This window comes from Lonchura striata, chromosome 3 (genome assembly GCF_046129695.1).
Source record: "Lonchura striata isolate bLonStr1 chromosome 3, bLonStr1.mat, whole genome shotgun sequence".
NCBI lineage: Eukaryota > Metazoa > Chordata > Aves > Passeriformes > Estrildidae > Lonchura > Lonchura striata.
The window spans coordinates 74,829,708-74,852,986 of NC_134605.1; the positions used below are offsets into that span (position 1 = coordinate 74,829,708).

The 23,279-nt window shown below is 36.5% G+C and overlaps 1 protein-coding gene across 12 annotated transcripts in view; it reads right to left on the reverse strand.

The window, feature by feature from the left end:
• LOC144246068 (uncharacterized) overlaps positions 1 to 23,279 on the reverse strand; it is a 195,488-nt gene that overhangs the window by 135,672 nt on the left and 36,537 nt on the right. For 7 of the 12 annotated variants that reach the window (XR_013339738.1, XR_013339739.1, XR_013339737.1 and 4 more), the window contains one exon: positions 20,085 to 20,262. The exons of 4 other annotated variants lie outside the window; for them this stretch is intronic. Coding sequence is in view for 3 of the 8 variants with exons in the window: in XM_077782292.1 (XP_077638418.1) it covers positions 20,085 to 20,262 (178 nt within the window). In the remaining 5 variants the exon portion in view is untranslated. Of the gene's footprint in view, positions 1 to 7,284; positions 7,490 to 20,084; positions 20,263 to 23,279 lie in introns of all 12 variants that reach the window. One more of the 12 variants, XR_013339740.1, reaches the window with a different exon arrangement.

Sequence of the window (23,279 nt, forward strand, 5' to 3'; positions counted from 1 at the left end):
AGGAGATAGTCAAAGATGCAGGAAGTTTCCTTCATCCTTGATGAGTTCATTAAGAAAGTGAATAAGGAAATTACCTCTTCTACCTATGTATGCAATATCAGCTATATCTAGAAAGAGCATAGTTTCATTAGTATCTGTCACAACAGTAGCATTATATAAGAAATTGCTTGAAGCCAATATCCCAGATACAGCAGTCCTAAATCTTAGGAAAGGCCAGAATAAGCAATGCAGCAGAGAGTATCTTTGCATCTTATGAATGATGGTTCACTGCTGGAAAATTTTACTCTTCTTTCCTGGTCTTGTCTATCTAGGACTTTTTCATATAATCCATGGCTAACAATATATTTTTCTAAGCTAAATTACTGAAGACATAATGATATTCAAAAAGTAAAAAAAAAAAAAAAAAAAAAAAAAATCACTGAATTATATTATTGCTCAATATAAATATTTGCCCAGAAGTGTTTCTCTAATCAATATTTAAAGTGAGTCAAAGGAAGTTTAATAGTCAAATCTTGCTCTCATTATATGTCATAATCCTTTATCTGATATCTTCTGAAGCTATAGACCCCTCAGATGTTGGGAGAAAGCAAACAATTAATTCCACAAAATTTTCATAAGAAAAAACTGCTTATTTGAAAAATATGACAAAACTGGATTAACATTTTCATGCATTCAGGAGGGCACTAACATAATGCAATAAGTTCTTTAATAATGAAATATGCTTTGATCCTATTATATGTTTCAGAAATAATTATATCCTGTCAAAGCACAAAAGAAAATGAAAATACAATTGGTTTGCAAACAAAAATCACTGTAAATCATGAGAAATATATGGATATCTATTAGGACAAAGACTGTACTTAGGAACTGTGTGTGTATTTGTGTGCCCATGTGCTCGTGCATGTACTGTGGTGCCTACTAGGCACGACTCCTGATCTGGTGTCTGCTATTTCTGCCCATATGACATTGTGACAGTCCTGTGCTGAAATCCAAATTAAATCTTTATTTGCACTATAATTTTCAATGTACCAATGAACAAAACATTGCTGTTTTCTTTCTGTTATAAAGATATCTTCTAATTTTGTGAAGTTTCTCAACCCTCCCATACAAATGTGATATCAAACCTTTCTGCAGCATAAGTCACTGATGAGAACCAGCATTAAGGAGTGAAATGACAGACACTTAAAGTACTAAATAATTTACTGATGGCATGTTTATCTCTTAAAATGTCAGTTCTGACCTGAAAACCAAAGCAGTAGATGCTGCCCCAGACACTGACCCAAAGAAAGGTGTCAGCCCAAAACATCTTACTTTGAAAGCACAAGATCAACAGCAATTCCACTACTGTGGGACAGAGAGGAATGCTATGGAAAATAATACTATCAGTGGAATTGTCAGTAGTTTCTACATACCAGTTGGATTTATTAATTACAAATGATCTTGTGAATGTGCTATTTTTAGGCTCAAAAAATGAAAGTTGCCTAGGGAAATTAATCTCTAATTTCTGCAGGAGCTCTGTATCCAAATCAAGTTTTCTAGGTAATTTTGCATACACCACTTGAATTTCTAGGTAAAACATAAATATTTTTGAATATGAGTTTGATTCACATTGTCTATTAATAGAATAATTGATTTTAATGTGGGTTTTTTTTAACTCAGTGCAAAAAATTTATCTGCATTACTTCTTCAAAATCTAAATATATATTTTTTTTAATGTTTAGCACTAGGAAACTCTAGATAATGCTGTATTTTCTATATAAATCTTGATCTGCTGAGGAAAAATATTAAAGATGGTACAGAACCTCTTGTATCAGCAAAAATCAAATTAGCAGTTTTAGTCTCAATGGCCTTTTGTTTTGAAGCTGGAAAAAATACATTTCCACACAGCTACAATTTCTCCACTGCTTCCCCTGCTATCATACTGGTGCTTTGGATGACTACAAGAGTCATGACAAGCTTAGCAAAAAGATGAGACAATCAAGAGTCAGGAAAACAAAAGAATTAGAAAAATATTATGTAAACTAAAACTAAATGCAACAAATGCCATTAAGCATCACCAATAAAAATAATTTAATTAATATGTTCTTATATTTAATTAATTATAGCAAGTGTGGAAAACATTTTAAGAAAAGCTTTCAAGTATCTTAAAGTAAATAATCTTAGAGAAGTAAGGTGGTGTAGAAGTGATGCTACTAGACTGGAAACCTGGAAGGACGGCTGCTGACTGCTATTCATATTTTTACTATGTTAAAAGAAATCTCATCTTGTGTTTCCTAGTGAATGCAGCAGGTTTTACCCATGTTTTAGCAAAACAATCCATTAATTCAGTCTTACCTATAACATGCTTTTAGATGTTCCCATTAAATAGGCTTCAAAAACCTGGGTTCAATACACTACTAGATGCAGTGTCCAACATTGTATTACAGCCATCTACTTTACGGCCAACTTTGACCTCACTGTTTCATTTTCCATTGCCTCAATTCTTCCCAGGCAATGGAAGAAATACTTGCTTTCTCTCTAGTTCTTATATGTGTTGCAAAGATACAGATATAATGGCATCATTCAGCTACAGCTTTAGCTTTGTTAAAGTGGATCCCTGTTCTGTTTTGGACTCCAGATAAAAGTAAGAAAAATCAATACTGAGCTTAAGTACCACTGAACAAGCATTCCCAACCTCTTCAAGCTACCACCACCTAAAACTAATTAAATCTGCATATCACAAATATTACTTATGTTAAACTTTTATTCAACTTGGCTTTTGCTGATATTTTCCAGTCTGACCACACTTTTCAAACACCAAAATAATTTCACCTGTCTTAATTTAGAATACAAGGCGCAAGGAATAAGAAAAAAAACTATTTTTGCAATATAAGGAAGGATTGCATGCTATACAGCCATACAAAATGTACTAATAATGCCAAGAACAAAGGTGAGAGAAGAAAGGTAAACTTAATTTTTGGTACTGTTCTTAAATTTGGTTTCCAGAATCTAAGTTAGCACCAACTGACCCCAGGAGTGAAAGAAATATGTGGGACAAGCCAGAAAGAAACTGCAAGTAGCAGGATGGCAGAAAGGTGTCTGGCCTCAAACTACTAATTAGCAACTAGAAAAGCTGTACCACATATTCAGTGCTCCAGCATTCCTCCTCCAGAGGTTGCTGCTAGCCTGCCTCATTATCATCTGGATGGAAAACAACACTCTTTCCTGGGAGTTCGCTGCAACAGTCTTATTGATTAAGTTCCCACAGTGTTAAATCATTCTGTAGCTTTCACTCCATTCTCCCCACCTTCCCACCCCTGCATAATAACAGCTTTGGTGGATTTATGGGGGTGGTGCAGTAGACGAGGAGCATTTGATAAACACAGTATAATACAGTTTCTATTTATGCAATGCCCTTAGCTTCAGGACATTTCACATGCCAAGACAGTATTTAAAAAAACAAAAATAAACTAATCTGACTTTGTTCTTGCTGGTATACTGCTTCTGCTACAACTTACAAATCTCTGACAAACACCCAAATATGTTCTTTCCTGGATGTAGTGAATTTGAAATAACAGGTTAAAAAGAACTAGTAAGGTGATTATTGTTCCCTTTTCATCATATTTCAGGTTGGAGAAAACCAACAATTTCTAAGTATAGTTCATGTAATTTTTTTTTAGTGGCATACATCTGAGGCATGCAAATCTATGTAACACAATTAAAAAAAAAAAAAAGTAAGCATAAAAAAAATAATTCTTACTATAAATAAAATTGAATTATCTCTCATTGTGAAAGAACCTATGCAGAATAATGGATCCTTACATCACTGGAACAATAAAAGCTTAAGATTACTCTAGGCTTTGCTCTGATTTTAGACCTGAAAATAACTAGACATTTTTTTTGAATGGGTCAGACACTAAGAACACAATATGGGTTAAGTTTCTTTAGAGGATCCAGAGTAGATACAACATTTCCCAATGGGCCCTGAGCTATCCTGAGGGGAAGTCGGCTGACAAGCAGGTCTCAAGAGATGTTCTGAAATACTAAAACTTACTATTATTATTTTTTTTGTTATTGTTATTATTATTCAGAAAATAATAGAACGTTACTGAAACCATCACTTAAGAAAACATCAAGATAAATGAATATTAAAAAGGAGGAAGGAAGAAAATGGTGCTGGATCAACTTTTTGGCAACATGACCAAGTCATAAATTTCAGTTGGTAGGGATTTTCAGGTGAAAACATAATATTTCATATTCAGAAAAAAAAACCCAAGAAAACCAAATAACACCAAACAAACATACAAAAAACCCTAAAACAAACAAAAAACCCAACACATCCCATAATGTATCACAATAGCCAATCACTATTGCATTTCAAAAATCTACAAATGGAATTCTTATGCATAGAAAAGTTTTCTTCAGTGAAACATTAAAAAGATTTTATTATTCACTCAAAGCGAAAATGGACCATTTGGAATTCAAATCTGCTTTTGTGAAGCACAGATTTCACAAATTGTTGCATGGGGATGCAGCAGAGTTCAAGGTTTCTCTTATCTATTTCATATTAGTGATCGTTACAGTAACAACCTCACTGACTGGCTTTTAATCTTTCCATGGTTGCACATTGTAGGATTTCTACTACCTGACTGCCAGCAGCAAGTAGATTGACTCCCTCCAGAAAAACAGCACATCATCCTTTCTCTTTCTAATAACCCTTTTTAGTCACAAATGTGCCTCTCAGGCATGCTCAGCTGAGGGAGGCCAGTGCCTGATGCTGCTCATCCCATGGAGGCAGTCCCGCTGCGCTGGGTGTTGGGAGCAGCCATCAGGACCTGAGCCTGCAGCCAGGGCACTGTTCTTTCCTTCTGTAACCAAAGCAATACTTTTATTTTATCATTTACTTCTGCCTGGATATACCATTAATTCATTACTGAGAGAAAAAGTATTCACAGGAAAAAAGGAAGGAAAATTGCTGATACTCTAAGCTACCAGACATTTGGATTCAACAAGCAAAGGATAGCACTGTAGGAAAGAAATTAAATATATACTCCAAAATTATTTTAGTATGAGATTTGTGCTTTATTCACCACCACCCTCCTTGTATTGTACCCACTTCATTAGCTGTTAATTTTTAACCAGAATCTATATATATTTACACCCTATTTGCTTCTTGGCATTGTTAGTCAGAAAAATATTTTCTTTCCAACTTCACAGAAAATTTTAACTTATTCCACAAAATCTCCACTGATTTCAGTCCAAATGCTCATGGAGCAAATTACTCTACAGAACTAGTGAAACAGAACTTTTTACATTAGCTGATGCATTTAGCTTTAATAGGAAAATAAAATTCAACAGAGGTATATTTTGTACTTCTTAGTACTAAACATTTAATCCTCCAAAATTTACAAAATTTATATTAAATTCATTCACTGGAAATATTTCAAATATTTTAAGTTATTTTGGTACCAAAACATATTCACACTCAGTTCTTTATTTTATGAAGTAATATTACTCGGAAAATGGTTCTCGAAACTAAAGCTATACCAGTGATGAAATATTTTCTTAATGAGTATGTCTTTCCTTACTCCTAAAAGTGTTCTTACACAAGCAGGGTCTATGGATCAGAATCTATGATTCAGTACAGATTTGTCCTGGGACTGGTAACAAGATTCAGCAGAAAAGTTGTATAAGCTGAACTGGAGGTTTCAGCTCAACATAATTACAATCTTTAGTAAAAGCTAAAATCTACCAGGAGACCATCCAGTAATTAAGACATGAAAAAAAGGCTATAAAAAAAAGATAGTTTCCAGAATTCTATTCTAAGAATAAATATAAAACTGAAATGTTTCTTTTACTCTGCAGAACTGAACATCATATCTGACATATTAAAATACATTACATTTTCTTAAATAACATTCTCCTGTTTCTCAAATAAACAAAACAGGAAACATAGAAACTAATTTTCAAACAAATTGATATTCATGCCATGAAAATTATGCCATCCAAATGTTAAATATTTAGTATAAGTTTCCAAGATCTACTGAGAAGGCAGCAAAGAGAAACATGGCAGTGTTGAAAGAGCCTACTCTACAGTTTGCACACCTTCAGGATATTACTGATCTCTTACCATCCATCTGTTTTCACCTTCACTCTTTGTCTTCTGGAAAAATTACACATGAAAAGACTTTTTGTTGTTGTTGTTTTGCCTTTTTTTTTTTTTTTTTTGTTTTTTTTGTTCATGTTCTTAATTTAAATTTTGATCAGCTTTTCCTTTGGAGTTGGTGAGAAGAGTTGCCCACTGAAGATGCCTCTCTCATTCAATTGCTTGCCTGCATGGCTTGGGTAAAATGTTTAAATTTGGGTAAGCCACTAATTTGTAGCTAATCTGACTCACTGTCAGGTGCAATAATTTCTTTATAAAGATTTTAAATCATCCAATAGATCAATTATCAATATGCAATGCTGGGTTAAGTAAATGCCAAGAGAAACTGTTAAGAAACTGTTCTTGGCCAGATATCACAATATTTTTAGAAATCATTTCCAGGAAGATAAGCTAACAATACAGAGAGATCCGTAGGATGATAAACAATGGGTTGAGTAAAACTCAACCCCTTAGCTGAAGGGCTGCAGCCTGCAAAATGTACAGTTACAAATATAATAATTTATGTAGTCTAATGCAACAAAAGAGATAACTGAAGAAAAACCTCAAAATTTTCTTTGAAAAGCAATATTACTGGAAATTATACATATCTGTCTCAGTATAATTTAATGTCTTCATGTAGTGTTTTGTCACTAACAAGATTTTCATATATCACAAAATGGAAGCAAAGTATAGTATACCTCTGTGTGCAAAATTTCTGTGTGCAAAATTTCGGTGAGACCACTCTTGTAACACTTACTCGCACTGCAACAAAAACCACATAAGTGATGCAAGATCTTAAAAAAAAGCAAAAATATGGGATCAAAGGTGCTCCAACTATCTTATCAAAGGGAAGGTCAAAAGTGTGGGCATTTACAAATGGAAAAAATACAGCTTAAAATACACTTTATAAAGTTTTGAGGGATGCTATTTCATGTGTATGGAGTGGAAATAAATTCTTCAAGAGCAATCAGGCAAGCCAGAGGTGAAAAATTAAGGAATGGGAAAATCATCATTAGTGTGATGCCCAAATATGGTAATCTAAAACTGCAACCAAGTTGGGTTTCTCTTTAGAGTTAACAGAAAGAACCAAGCAGCTCAGAGTACAATTCATCTCATCCTAAACAGAACTCTGAAATTACATGGAATGCATCTGGTCATACCTGTTTCTCTCCTCAGTAGAACAGGTGCAAAAATAACTAGCTGAAACTGAGACATCTATGTTTTTTACATCCAAAGTTAGGTGAGATGTATCCCAGAATGTATTGCTTTTTAGAGCCAGACGGTCTTCAGGAGTTGCATGTTATCACCAGAAAACTGATAATCTGTATTTTTCTTTCTCCTTGGGAGGAAACCTTATCCCTTTGCCTGAGAATGAGGGTAGAGAAGAAAGAAAGAAGTAGCTTAGGGCAGTAGTGCATAATCACTAGATTTTTCATTTCAGCTTTCAACTTGAAATTACAGATCTAACTTCCATTTGTGACTGCTATGACTGTACTGAGATTAGCATTTACCATACCACTTTCTACAGCTGGTATCAGTGAAAATATTTATGCACAGAGTGAGAGAAGAAAGGTATGTGCCAAAACCTGTGGGTGCCACTAAAAACATTTATTTCAAATCTGTGTTTTTTTACAGTGCACAACACAATGGTATTCTGCTTATAGTTGGAAAACCAGACACTCCCATAATACAAAAAAATTAAGCAAAAACAATTTTTGACCTGTAGTAGTAACTGTCTATAGCCCAAATTAAGCACTATAAATACAACAGAACAACAGTTATACCACCTCAGCAATGTGAGAGATCTAGACTTTCTAATGAAGACCCCGTAAGACACATAGCTTCAAAGTCTAGTCTTAACTTTAAGCTCCCTTTAGATTTTCAATAAACAGATAGAGTGCACATGAAAATAAAATTAAATCAAATCAAATACAAACACATAGAGTTCCCTTAGGCCAAGCTTACAGACAGTAAACCAGTAGTTTCAAACACTGACGGTAACAACCATTCTTAGGTAAACGATTTGCTCAGAGATTATGGGGTGCTACCAGAGCCAGACAACTGAAAACCAGAGGGATTGTGAAGACTGTGCCAGGTCTTCTCAATAGAAATTTCTGAATGAGCTGCTCCTTCTCACCAATATTTGGCAGACAGTACTTAGGGGGTTTTTAATTGCCACTGCTACAAACCATAGAAAGGTTTTCTGACGGTGACGGAATGCTGACCTCACTGAAAAAAGACCAGTTTTACCTTAGCTAATGAATAATAGTTGCCATTTTCTGTAATTGTTCCCCCCCTTTACTGTCACAAATGGTCTTACAATAACAATCATAGTGCATAATCTGATGCAAGTGCTCTTAAAGAAATTCCTAGTAAAGGACTGCAGCCTCTGTGGGAGGTAAACTGTCAGAATTATCTTAAACCACTACCTGTCTTCCACTACAATAGAAAAGGCCTTTAATCGAAATAATCCTTTTTCAAATGAGCAACTTTTTTTTCCTCTCTGCAATTCACTCATCTTAAAAAAAGCACTATAGCTTTTGTGCATAACTTAATTCATTCTTCAAGACAAGTACAAAATTTGTCACTGACATTTAGCGCCAGCCGTAGGCAATGGATAAAATGAACTAGTTAGCAATTTAACCTGTAAAAAAACAGAGTGGGATGAACAATTTTCTGCCATCAAAGCAAATGGCTAACATTTAGCAGGATTTTATTTTTATTTTTCAGCCCATCCCATCCTCAAGAAGAAAGAAGTCAGGCTAACATTTTTTCTGGGTCCTAAATCTTCCTCTCAGCCTATTTCTTTAATGGTTTAAAGTAAATGACTATCCAGAGGATAATTAGGCACTGTGCTGTCGCATCGTGTCAGGTCACAGCTGGATTTAGTCAGCATTAACCTTTGGGGAGAATTGGAATATCAGTATCATTTAAAATTAAAGACGTGTAAGCAGGCATTTCTGGAGATGTTAGAAAAGTAATTGTCTGTAAATTGTTTGACCTTGAGATTTAATTGCATGCACAACACACATTCTAGCAAGAACCCTGGACTGTGTTCTTTCTCTTTCACCTCCGTACCTCTCACTTTGCAGAACCCATTAAGCTACCTGTGGATTTTTTAGTAAAATATTAAAGATTGTTTTATACCAAGAACAAAAGCTTTTAACCAAAAGCTCTTACAAAAAAACCCTGCTAAACAGCTGTAGTATAGAGCTCACCTATTTGAATTTCAGTCCTTTTATAAACTTAGAAAATACTCCTGTTAAACAGCTATGCTTAATTTTTATTCCTTTTTTTTTTTTTTTTTTACTAACAAGTTTGCATATTATGCCTTACTCCCTTTTTTCCCTAATGAGACAGCTTATGCTTTCAAAGTCCCTCAAGCTAAGCAAATCTCTCCACTGCTTCCACTGTTAATAATGAAACTTCATAATTATACAAATCCAAGGTGGCCAATCAGCTTCTCGGGCTGAGCCTTCGGGTACCTCATGCATTATTTATGTGGTACTCAGGCCTGTGAACTCACTTTCTTATATTAGAAGCCTAATTAATATTTAATCACATGTAGAGAGGGCACACAAAGCTGTGCTAGTCCCCAAAAAAAGTGCAAGTAAAGCTGTACACAGGTACTCCTTTGCTTGTATGTGCATGCCTGTGCATGCTGCAGTATGCACACTCAGACACAGACACTGATTAGAAACACAGATCAGGAGTGATGCAAATCTTTGAAGATGCTAACATATGCCAAAAAAAGACAAACATAGCTTTGATCCTGACTGCAAAAAAGCTTTCTCAGGTGATGCTGAAAACAGTTGAGTCTCTCCAGGAGGATTTCAGCATATGAAAACCAATGCCAAGGAAAACCTTTTAGGTTTCTTGGCTCTTTTGTTTCTTTTTCTTCCTACATACCTACAGACATGTCCTATATATTCCTGGTGACAAACTCTCAATTCACACTGGCACTGTGTCATCTACTGCAAAGCAAAAGTTACCACAGTCCATGAGAAAAAGTAGTAATACCTGCAAGTACACTGACATTTTGTGTTCATGTCATAGTCATCTCTTCCCTGGCACTGAAATGCTGGATAATCCCAGCTGTTATCTTGCATAGCAGAATTCTTGAGAAAGCCTTATTGAGAATGATGGTGGTGATGATGATGATTTAAGGTGTAGAAGATTATACTTATTACTGGATTTTTTATCTAGAAAACTTTCATGTCTGTTGATGCTGAAATATTTTCATCCTTACCTATTATTACACTCCTACCTGCAAAATCCTAATTTGCCTGCTGCTTCTTTTTGTCTATATACAGACTCTGACAGGTCACACTGCATTTGGAAACCTTTTGATTGAAAGGAAGAGCAATCCACATATAGAAAACTCTCTGAGTACACAAGTCAAAGGAGTAATAAAAATATCTATCTTATCATTGTAAATTCTACTTAGCTTAAAGCAGTTTAATATTAAACAAAATATTACATCACATTTATACTATTATTTCAATCAACATTTCCAAAGAAGCATTAACTTTTCTGAGCTACTACCCTCTCAACACCACTGCAATCTCTCCTCACCACTGTCCAAATTTCCCCTTTAAAATTTGATTTGTATTTTCACTAGTATTGTCTCCCCATAAACAGCAGCAAATGGGACTTATGGACTTTATTCTCCATCATTTGCTATTAAAGGTATTAAAGCTATTAAATGTGTCCTTAAAATTAATTGATCTTACCAATATACAGAATGGCTGTGCTAACCAGAGCTGGAAAAACCCAAGAAACTTTGGTTTGCTGGACAGAAAAAGAGAATTTGGAAGAAGGGTTGAAAACTCTGGGTAAGGAGACTGATGATGCCATACATGGAGCACTGCAGCTCTGGGCTCCTCAGTACAAGAGAGATGTGGAGCTACTGGTCAGCCTGCAGTGAAGGGCCACTAAGATGATGATGGGAGTGGGTATTTCTCCTACAAGGAAAGGCTGAAAGAGCTTGGACTGCTTAGCCCTGAGGGGAGAAGGCTCAGAGGGAATATGTGAAGTGAGGAAATGTAAAAGAGAGGATCAGGCTCTTTTCAGTGGTGTCCCACAACAGGACAAGAAGCAGGACAGACATCCTGAACTGAAATGAAATGCAAATATCCTGAATCAACAAGAAACACTCTTTTCACTGTGAGAGTGACCAAGCACTGACACAGGCCACCCAGACTGGCTGTGGAATCTCCATTCTTGGAGATATTCAATATCTTCCCAGGCAACTGAGCCTATGTGGCCCTAACAACTAAGGTTGTTTGCTGAATGTACCATTACGCCAGCAACTTCAAATCTTAAACTTGACCTAAGACCTGTCTACTAAACAGGACAATAGAGAGGAATAGAAATTTTAAAAATTAATCTAATATTACATTCCAGTTTCAATATGGGATTGTTCTATTAACTGTATTTTCTAATGGTCTGGTCAGCCTACCATTAAATTATTCAGATAAAGATGAGGGACCTGATTCTCAGCTGGCACATATCAGTATAGTATCATCGATTTAAATAGGACTATACCAATTTACATCTCCTGTGAATCATGCCTATCATTTCAATCAGAACAATTAAACGATTACTTTCCTTTTATATTAACATAAATTGGTAATAACTAATGAGTGCTCATAATTCTCTGCCTTTTTGTAAGCCCTTCTCAAGAATAGGAGCATTCACCTAGTAGAAGGGTGAATACATGTCGTGGTTTGACACGGAAAGATAATTTTTTCCGGAAGGAAGGGGTCAATTTAGATATTGACCAATTGAAAGTAGACACGCCTCTGAGAACACAGAGGGGTTGAAAGCAGAATTCCCAGGGGAACTCGCTCTTTTTGGTTCCGGTCAGCGTGCAGTGCAGACCTTCCCCCCCCCCAGCCACGAGCTGGGTGGGGGAGGGGAAGCCCCCATGGCCTGATGGAGGTAACTCCGAAGGGTGGAGGGACTGGAACCGGGCTGGCCCCTGCAGATGGAAGGGTGGAAGAAATCTGGGATGTCTCCATTTCCCCCCCCCCAGAGTTCCTCTCCCGAGAGGGAGAGAGAAAGCCGCAAGGAAGGAGGAGCGGGGGGGAGCTGCTGCAAGGTGCCCAGTTGTGTGGGAGTTGCTGGATGTCCGGGCATCGAGCCATCCTGGGAGTTCAGACTTTTAACCCTTTCTTGAGAAATGAAAGCTTTGTGAATTTTCCTTTCCCCTCCTCGGTTTGAAAGAGAGGAAGAGGGACACCTTGGACCCTGGGATGGGATGTTGGAAGGAGGAATTCTGGATGGGAGGGGGACAAGGAGTGGCTTTTGGCTGGACTTTTCCGTGTTAGCCACAACCTGAACCAATCTTCTCCTTCAAGAGGGACTGTGTTTTGGGAGGATGCCAGTGAGTCAAGAGACCTGCTTCAGCTGAGAAAAAGACAAAAGTGGAGTGAACAGAGAAAAGGTTAGGGGGTTTGTGGTGGCGCCCCCTTGCCCTGGAAAGGAAAGAGAAGAGAAGAAGATCTCTGTTCTTGAGCCCTCGGCCCCAGGGGAAAATGGGGGGGACTGTGGTCCCAAACAATGAAAAACTGAACTGTTGTTTTCTCCCCTCTTGGCAGGGCATCCTTGAAAGGAAAAATCCTAAAGGCAGTCTGACCATCCATGCATTGGTGGTGAGAGCACTGTGCATGGAAAGGAGAAGGGTCACCATGGCAAACTTTTTCTCCGGGCGGTGCCATGTGTGACATGGAAACACAGGATGTGGAGCTGTGTTTCTTGGGGGGGTCTGTGGCACAGGAGAGACTCTGTTCCCTCGATGGACTGAGTATCGATTGCTTGGAGGGTGGAAACCTGATTGGGGTCCAGATTGTGTCTCACTGTGGTTTGTTGGAGTTGGGTGGTGGGGGGAGGAATGTTTTGCAAGGTTTTCATTTGGATCTTTGTGTGGTTTTTTTTTCCCCTTCTTTAGTTTTCTCTTTTCTTTAGTAGTAGTAGTTTAATAAAGTTTTTTTCCTGTTATCAAGCTTGGGCCTGCTTTGCTCTATTCTAGATTCCACTTCACAGCATTCAAGGTAGGGATCACATTTTCATGGGGGCACTGGCATTGTGCCAGTGTCAAACCATGACATTTGGTTCCCTGACCGGGAAAAGATAAGATAAGATCAGATAAGATAAGATAAGATAAGATGGTGATAAGGTGAATGCTGTGAAATGGGATCAGGAGGAATAAGAGCAAAGCATGTGTTGGGTTTTGAGATGAATTGGGGTGGAGATTTAGTGTAAGTTTCTGTTTTATGTAGAATGTGTTGAATGTAATTTTGATAATGATTTTTTTGTAGTCTGTGTTCTCAGAGGCGAAGGGTGGAATGTCGTGGTTTGACACGGAAAGATAATTTTTTCCGGAAGGAAGGGGTCAATTTAGATATTGACCAATTGAAAGTAGACACGCCTCTGAGAACACAGAGGGGTTGAAAGCAGAATTCCCAGGGGAACTCGCTCTTTTTGGTTCCGGTCAGCGTGCAGTGCAGACCTTCCCCCCCCCCAGCCACGAGCTGGGTGGGGGAGGGGAAGCCCCCATGGCCTGATGGAGGTAACTCCGAAGGGTGGAGGGACTGGAACCGGGCTGGCCCCTGCAGATGGAAGGGTGGAAGAAATCTGGGATGTCTCCATTTCCCCCCCCCCAGAGTTCCTCTCCCGAGAGGGAGAGAGAAAGCCGCAAGGAAGGAGGAGCGGGGGGGAGCTGCTGCAAGGTGCCCAGTTGTGTGGGAGTTGCTGGATGTCCGGGCATCGAGCCATCCTGGGAGTTCGGACTTTTAACCCTTTCTTGAGAAATGAAAGCTTTGTGAATTTTCCTTTCCCCTCCTCGGTTTGAAAGAGAGGAAGAGGGACACCTTGGACCCTGGGATGGGATGTTGGAAGGAGGAATTCTGGATGGGAGGGGGACAAGGAGTGGCTTTTGGCTGGACTTTTCCGTGTTAGCCACAACCTGAACCAATCTTCTCCTTCAAGAGGGACTGTGTTTTGGGAGGATGCCAGTGAGTCAAGAGACCTGCTTCAGCTGAGAAAAAGACAAAAGTGGAGTGAACAGAGAAAAGGTTAGGGGGTTTGTGGTGGCGCCCCCTTGCCCTGGAAAGGAAAGAGAAGAGAAGAAGATCTCTGTTCTTGAGCCCTCGGCCCCAGGGGAAAATGGGGGGGACTGTGGTCCCAAACAATGAAAAACTGAACTGTTGTTTTCTCCCCTCTTGGCAGGGCATCCTTGAAAGGAAAAATCCTAAAGGCAGTCTGACCATCCATGCATTGGTGGTGAGAGCACTGTGCATGGAAAGGAGAAGGGTCACCATGGCAAACTTTTTCTCCGGGCGGTGCCATGTGTGACATGGAAACACAGGATGTGGAGCTGTGTTTCTTGGGGGGGTCTGTGGCACAGGAGAGACTCTGTTCCCTCGATGGACTGAGTATCGATTGCTTGGAGGGTGGAAACCTGATTGGGGTCCAGATTGTGTCTCACTGTGGTTTGTTGGAGTTGGGTGGTGGGGGGAGGAATGTTTTGCAAGGTTTTCATTTGGATCTTTGTGTGGTTTTTTTTTCCCCTTCTTTAGTTTTCTCTTTTCTTTAGTAGTAGTAGTTTAATAAAGTTTTTTTCCTGTTATCAAGCTTGGGCCTGCTTTGCTCTATTCTAGATTCCACTTCACAGCATTCAAGGTAGGGATCACATTTTCATGGGGGCACTGGCATTGTGCCAGTGTCAAACCATGACAATACATTAACTTACCACATACACAACTGAATAGCAATGCACAGCACAGACAAAACCATGGGAAAGATGCATATTCCTTCTGAATCTACAGCTCACAATGGTCAAAATATTCTAGAAGGTTTTCAGCTGAGATTACAAGAACAGATGCTGCCACTTTACACTTGTACCAAATAATAATGATGCAATAACTGGCTGAACAGGGTATTAATTTTATGTTATAGATAGACTAATGTGACTTTCTTTGAAAGTAAACATGACTCCAGAAGCAGAATATTTGAGGAAAGTATAATTTCTTCTAACAAAAATAGGATGAATTAGTAATTGCCATGCTAAAGAAAACATCATCTATAACATTTAGGATAGATATTAGGAAAAGTTTTTTCACCCAGAGGGCACATAGGCACTGCAATGATCCTCAGGGAAGTGGTCACAGCATCAGATGTTTGGACAATGCTCTCAGGTACATGGTGTGACTCTTGGGACTGTCCTGTGCAGGGCCAGAAGTTGGATTTAGATGATCCTTGTGTGTCCCTTCCAGCCTGGAATATTCTATGATCACATATGTAAACAAATGAAAAACAATGAAAGTTCATTCTGTAATATGTCTTAAAAACCTTTATGGTCTTTTCAAATCATCATGTATTCATCAGCTGTGTTAACAAACAGCACCACCCAGTCACTACTATTTTAGACTTCAGTGTGAAGTCTCAAAGTGAGGGATTGTTCCTCATTTTGCCAAAGTGGAACCAAGAAGACTTTCTGGACACTTCAGTATCTTCACAGGATGGCAGAGAGAGGAGTAACAGAAGAATCTCTCACAATTCCAGAATCCTCCTCCTTCTAAAAAAATTCTAGATTTTCTTGCACATGAGTCCAAGGCAAAGGAATTAACTATACTGATAATCAAAACCCATAACAAATATATTTTTTCCCATTTAAAAAGCTTGGTATATCAAGCACACATGGAGAAAATAAATTTTAAAGTAGTAATTTAAATGTAAGATATTCTTTCTATATAACTAAAAGTAGTAGAGTAGGGGGGTAATGAGGACAAATGCCCATCCCATAACAACTCCGAGAAAATACAATCCAATAAATGTGTGCTGTAAAACTTAAAAGTGAAATAACCAATTCAAAAAAAGTTGCCCATAGAGATAGGTAATTTAAATTAACAGTCATTCTTGAATGGGATCTATTAAATCCATATCCAGCTCAGCAAGAAGCATTTCCACAGTTGCCTTAGATTTTGTATATTTTGACTTTTAAAGGTACAATTTTGAAGGGATATATCATAAAATAAAAGTAATAAATACACTGAGAAACATTATGTTATATCTTCTCTGCTTGCAGCTTGCAAAATATCCAGGAAAGCTTAATAAGAAAAATATACTTTGGGAAACAGAAATTATAATGAAACCACTAAAAACTTCTCTGGACTGGAAAAGGAAATTAAAAAAAAAAAAAGAATCAAAGAGAAATGGTAATTAAAAATAAAAAGAAATAAAAAGAAGATATGAAAGAAAAAATAGGGAGAGAAATATGAAACTAACCTTGCTCACAGTCAAAATGTCATTCAGCAATCTTGCTTTCATTTCTAGAAAGTATCTGTATTAAACCCATTTTTATTAAAAGTGGGGTTTGCTGCCCATCTTGACTTTACCTTCTGAATATATATATATACAGACATACAATCAATTTTTGACTCATGATCAGAATAATTCATTTCAAATCTTCATTTTTTTAAATCCAATACTTGCTTGAAGTTTCTGTACAAGTTTAGGAATATCAAGACCTTGAACTTCACTGCAGGTTTTCCCAGTGTTTCAAGAACAAATTCTTAGATACAGTACTCAAGCACCATGTATCTTTTATATCACACTTTCCAGAGTTTTGCTGATGAGAAAGAAATACCCAATATATCTAGGAAACTGTTGAAAATTAAACTTGTAACATACCTGCATTTATACACTTAGATAAGTATATACACCTTGTGTGTGTCCAAACGCACACTCATGTATGCATTACACTTATGTGTGTGTGTGTGTATATATTTGTTTGTTTGTTTATTTATACACACACATATGTATATAAATGTATTTACCAAAGTCTTGAAAACTGGTTCAGCAATTAAACAGTGAGCTTTAAGCAAAGACTTTTAGACTTGTGTACAGTCTACATTACAACAGTGATAAATACAAAGAAATTTGATTCACTCAAATTTCAACAGAGTGAAAGAATACTAACATACATTTGATCCTAATGTATACCTCTGATATATAGCTATATTTAATATCTGCTGTCTTCTCTAAACTTTACTAAGGGTATTGCTATCACCTAGAAATGTAAAACTTACAACCAAAGTAAGCATTCCTTTGCAAAATATTTTGATTATGTTTGAACTGATGAGATTCTACTACATGCTGGGGGTATCTTCACAGTTTCTAATAAGTGTTTTGATTTTCAGAAACTTTCAGTCAGTAGTTTTGAGTTTAAGAGAAATCATAACAGTAAGTTTTAACAAACCTCTTCACCACACTATTTTCATTCATAAGTTAGAGCTGGTACAGAATGTGAAATGAAATACTATTGCAACCGATGTCAAAAGTTTACCATTTTGGATTTCATACACTAAATGCCATTCAAGAGTGTATTCCAGTGTGATACCTAATTGGTAGCCTTTTTCACACTTTCAATTTTTCTACTTTGTTGCCAAGCATCCTCATATTAATAAGTAACAGCACTTAATGAGAGAAAAAATTCCAATGCAACACACTTAACTCACTGCCTTTATCCACTGTATCATAGTAAAAGTGAACTCTAATGCCAAAGGGAAGTTAGGCCTTTAAACTGCATCTCTAAATTGCAGCTAAAATGCTGAAGCAAGGATGTCACAGTTACACATAATTACCATTTCTACAGGAGTCTGTTTCCTGTGGTGACAGTAGCATATTTAAAAGATAGCATTTTCAGTCTTTGATGTCACTTTTCTCATACAAAACTGTTTCTTCACCAAGAGCCCTATTCAGTAGCCCAGACTTATCCAGTAAAGCACTTAAAGTTATGTTTAGATCCTATTTTACTTAGGTACATAATTAGGATTTTTTTTCTGAAAAGGATTAAACTCAAGTATGTGCTTCAAATGCTGTGTCATATGGGAACCTAAAATAGGAGCTAAACTCCTAACTGCAATATTAATTCTCCTGACTACCTAGGATTTTTAGTCACAACAAGTTTTATCATGTTTTACAGGTTTATTTTTCAAATAATATTTTAGTATCATCTTGTCTTACCACATAGCACATGCTGTAAGCTTATTAAAAGTCAACAAAAAGTTTGAATAAATATTAATCTTAATCATATTTGAATCTTTAATACTTTACCAGTGCTCCTCATGGCTTAAAGACCATAAGCTTTAAGTACCACAGAAGATTTTTTTTTTCCACATATGAAATAAGAATGCTTAGAAAGGTATCTGCTTACAGAACAGGTTGTAAAATGGAAATACGGAGGAGGAAAACCCTCCCTAGGTCTCCCACATTTCTCTCTCCATCTTTTGCTTTTTCTTATTCACAATGGCTGTAATAAAAAAGGTGTTTTCCTAGATAAATATTACAGAACAAAGAATACAGTGTGACTTCCTCTGCTATACTACCAAATATCTTCCCATCAACCTAGCTATAAATAGTGCCCTGATTATATAGCAACTGAAACTGTCATCTGTTCCCCTTGTACAAAGTACCTCTGTGATACTCAAACCCTGAAGAAACCCTTTTTTGCAATCCTATCATTGAAGACACCATTTAAAGAAATACTGTCTAATACCTCAGTGTTGTTCACTGGGCTTTTTCTATTAGCATCCTCAATACAACAGCCTGTGGCAATTTTAATAGTTATACTCTAAGGGGAACACACTGGGAAGGTTGTGGCATTGTCATTCTAACAGAAAACTGGGTGCAATTTTTCCTGGGGGCCCTTCAGTGATTTCCATGCCTAGGATAGACCATAGTGGCTGTTGAAGCACATCTAATGCACTACCTCCTCTTCATAAGCTCATTATATTTTCTCTCTTAGGATAATTTCTTACAGCTACAGCACAGAAATGAAAATTTAGAAATGTTTTTTCCATTTCTCACCGGGCCTCAGACTTCCTGTGTGGATCTTGAACAAATTGTTTTACTAACTCTACCTCTGCTTTTCACATCTGAGAAGTAGAGATAAAAGCAAAAGGAGCACTTCAAGGCTTAATTCATTAAAATTGGCAAAGAACTTTCAGGTCAATGAATGGAGGCTGCAACAGATTAACATATTAAAAGTTTTAATAATTTATTTGTGATCTACTTCAACTGATGCAATATGCTTCTAGACTAGAAGCACCAGAAAAATTTAACACTGTGTCACTGTTATACATGTCCAGTTCTGCAGACCAGTAACTGTAAATGAATGATATTGCTGTGTTGCTCCTTCTATTTGGGTTGTGTCCCAGGGTAATAACGCACAGCTCAGGAATAACCTTCTTTCAAGAGAAAGTTAAAATAAAGCGAGATGTAATATAAATACACACTTCATGTTTATACACACATACACTGTACATATACAGAAAATATGTGCATTGAGATGCTATTCCAAAGGAAGAAAAACATTTTTCCTTTATTTTGTTACAAGGCCATAATTTCTCAAGCTGAGTGATAAATGCTGTAGAAATGCTCTGTAAAAAAAATGCCTGTAATTAACAAATATGTGATTTTTTTTTTGTAAGATCCTGTGTTTAATATATGTCTTCATATTAATGCAATACGATTAAAAGAAAATAAAACAGCAGAGGAAGAAAAGACTTTTTTTAATAATAAAATCTCCTTTATTCCAATAGCATTTTTCCTCTGGATTTTTTTCTTTTAAAAATAAAAATTCCATTTTCCTGTCTGAATTCAAAATGATTGACTGGAGCACAATATTAAGTAATAAATAAAACAGTCCCAGTGGCTGAAAGACTCCTGAATAAAGAGAAAATTATTTTTGGATTTTCCTTCTGATCAGATATGAAATATTCTGAAACGCCACCTCTATAATTTGATAAAAAGCTTGATATCCCCAAATGAAAATAGGATTCAGCACTTTCATTTTTCTGTCTCTAAAGGAACCTCTAGGTAAACTGATTTTAAAAAAATGAAAATCTCAAGCATAAAGGTGGGAGTAATGAAGCAAGTTTAAATATGCGCTGACCTTTGAAATGAACTGCATTCCATGTTGTTTGGCCAAGAAGCTGGCTGTGTTGCTGTCTCCATCAATTTCCACAGCATAAAAGATGTGGGTTTTGGAGCTGCCCTGCTCTCTGGTGGATGTTGATAGGTATCGCCGCAAATACACCAGTGCTGATAGTAACAGCCATATGTTCATTGCTCTGAAATATTAAAAAGAAATTCACACGGGATAAAAGTGTAAGCATCTTCTTTTGTTGTTGTTGTCGTTCACAGTGAAGATTTACCTGGAGGTGGCTGTATTTTATATTCCTCATCTTTGGATAAAAAAAATGAAGTCCTAGATTTTTTAAAATTTAGTTTCAATATTAAACTAAAAGATAAAAGCAAAACAAAACATTATTTTGGGAATCTAAGAGGCTTATACTGTTTAACAATATCTAAAAGCAAAGTGATGTTGGGCCTTATGATTTTATTCATACAAATTCAAAAATTAAAACCTAAACTACTTTGCAGCTTTACTTACATGACTATTTTCTTTTTCCACTCCTATTTTGTTATACAAGTTTAACTAGTTTTATCCACTGGTATGCCAATCTCCAGCTGTTTTCACTAGATTTGAAGGTCAACTGTCATTCTCTGAAAAATTTCAGTGTTCGATAACAAAATGGATGACCTCTTGAATGTATAGTAATTGTAATAACAATGACTAATCTAAATACTGGAATACCTGCTCTACATCCTTTTGCAATATATTCTTTGAAATATCAGTTCAAAATGGAGTCTTATGATCATAAATTGCCTAGAAAAATGAATTAGAGAAAAGATGACTAAATCAAGAATATGCATATGAGAAATACTACAGGTATCTTAATTAGGCAATACTAGTATCTGGTTTATTTTTATCCTGTACATGCTAACTCTTAGGCACTAGATCCTGGTTTTAAAAAAATATGGCAGTAGCAAATAACAAAATCATCCTGAGCAATATGTTGGTATTGCATCTGTGATGAAACAAGAAGGATATCTTTTAAGTAGATGTGATATTAGGCATAAACAGTGGTTGAGATCCAATTTACTTTTCCACCTACATTCCCCTTTGTTTAGGTACCTGTTAAGATCTGTACATCAAAATTTAAAAATTAATTTTGAAATGTATGGGACAATATAATTTTGCATGTTATGGGTGGCCATGTTAATTTATATTCTTGTAGTGTTTGCAGCACTTATAATTCAGTCTTTTCAAACAGCAGTTAGATAAAAATTAAATTTGAATATATATATTTCTGTCTTTCCTCAGCCACATCTTGAAAGTCCAAGAATTAGGACAAAGCAGCCAGTGACTGAATTCTACTCCACACTAAATAGTAACTCTTTTTAACATTAGGTGCAAATTAAGGTGCAACAGATAAAAACAATTAATCTCATATCTTGCAGTCCATAGTAATATAAACCTATGATCTTTAATAAACACTGCCATGCTGAAAAATATACTTAAGGTATCTGCACAGTTAGATCTACAAAACAGATCTTGAATGAGATCCTACCAGCTAGATACTTCTGATAAGGTCTGGTCTGGTAAAGCCTATCATATAGAATCCCTTCTCACTATACCAGAGTGTTTCTGGATGCTGATTACTAACAAAAGCACAGAAAAAGCCTTACAAGGCATTTTTATAGGTAGACATAAGCAATCTAAATTTCTAAGTTCCCTCCTCAAATCTTAATTATGCAGTATGGGCAATTGCAATTTTCCACACGGTGTTTTTTGGGGCTAAGGATTGAGATGGTGGGAACTGCAATTTATTCCTATTTCTGTTGTCTAGCTAAGCAGTCAGATTACAGCTCTATGAAATGAACTCCAGTATTCAGTGGAAAGGAAGCCATGAAGATCATGAAATATTACGTTTCAGCGCCCACCTTTAAGAAGATGAAAATTTCTTCAAGTGTTATCCAGAACAATACATGAGGCTAAAGGGGTTTTGACTTGCTGTTTCTTCTGCTAATGCCAATCTACTTTGTATGGGCTATTTACTTAAATGCTGATTGAATCAGAACAAAACAAAACAAAAAATACATCACTGCTCAACATACTCTAAACATGATTCAGACTGAATTTCAACCAAAGTCTTTTCCTACCAATTGTAATGCAGTCTAAAGCTATTTTGATCTCCACAGCCAGGTTAGGCTGGATCACCACCAGAGCTTTCTTTTAGAAAAAGGAAAATATAGAGATGTAATGGTAGAACCTCGTATTTTTCAGGAAAGGACTGACACTACTGAGGTATTGATAAAAGTGTTTTTGAGATATTTCTATCCTCTGATACTATATTCCTCAACATTCTCCTTGCTGTTTTTCAAATCAAACTATTTTGCTTCTACTAAAATTAGAGATCTGCAGAACTTATTTTTTCAAGGCGAAAATTTCCATAAAAATACTAACTCAGTAGATTCTTGCTTTCCAAAAAATTATAAATCCATCCTAGAAAGTAGAGTTGGTAAACCCACTCAAACAACTTCAAAGGCAAACTCAGCAATTCAAAGGATATTTCACAAGCACAAGTAATAATCTGACAACTTCAAATGTGACTGAAGCAAACTATAACAAGTTTGATCTACACCAATTATTTGCTTCCAAAAAGAAAGTGGGTGGGAAGACTACATTATTTTACCTTTAAAAGAGTTCAGCCTACTTCCTTTGCAGAAATTTTTGGGTCTCAATCATAAACACAGAGCACTGCATATTCTGAGTAGGACAGGACCTACAAAGATCAAGTCCAGCTCCTAAATGAATGGCCCATTATGGGGATTGAACCCACAAACTTGGCACTATTAGGACCATGCACTAACCAATTGAATTAATCTCAGAACTATGTCAACATGATATGAAAATTTACCCAAACTTGGACACAAGACAATAAGGTTTCAAATATTGTCATTGCAACAAGGGCAGAAGAGACATCTAGCAGTTGAAAACCAAAATCACTAACAATTCCACCTGCATGAAATAATCACCACCCCAAGACTTTTTCTATATTTCTCCAAAAATGCACTTTTTTTGCTATATTCCAACCCATATTTTGGGAGAACAAAGAGATTGTCTTGCCTATACTCCCCAAAGGTAGTATTAACAAAGGGTAAGTTGGAGAAAGATCTGTGTGTCAGAAGAATGAAAGAAAGACCAGAAAGGGCATAAGTAAAACTCCTGATTTATATGAGA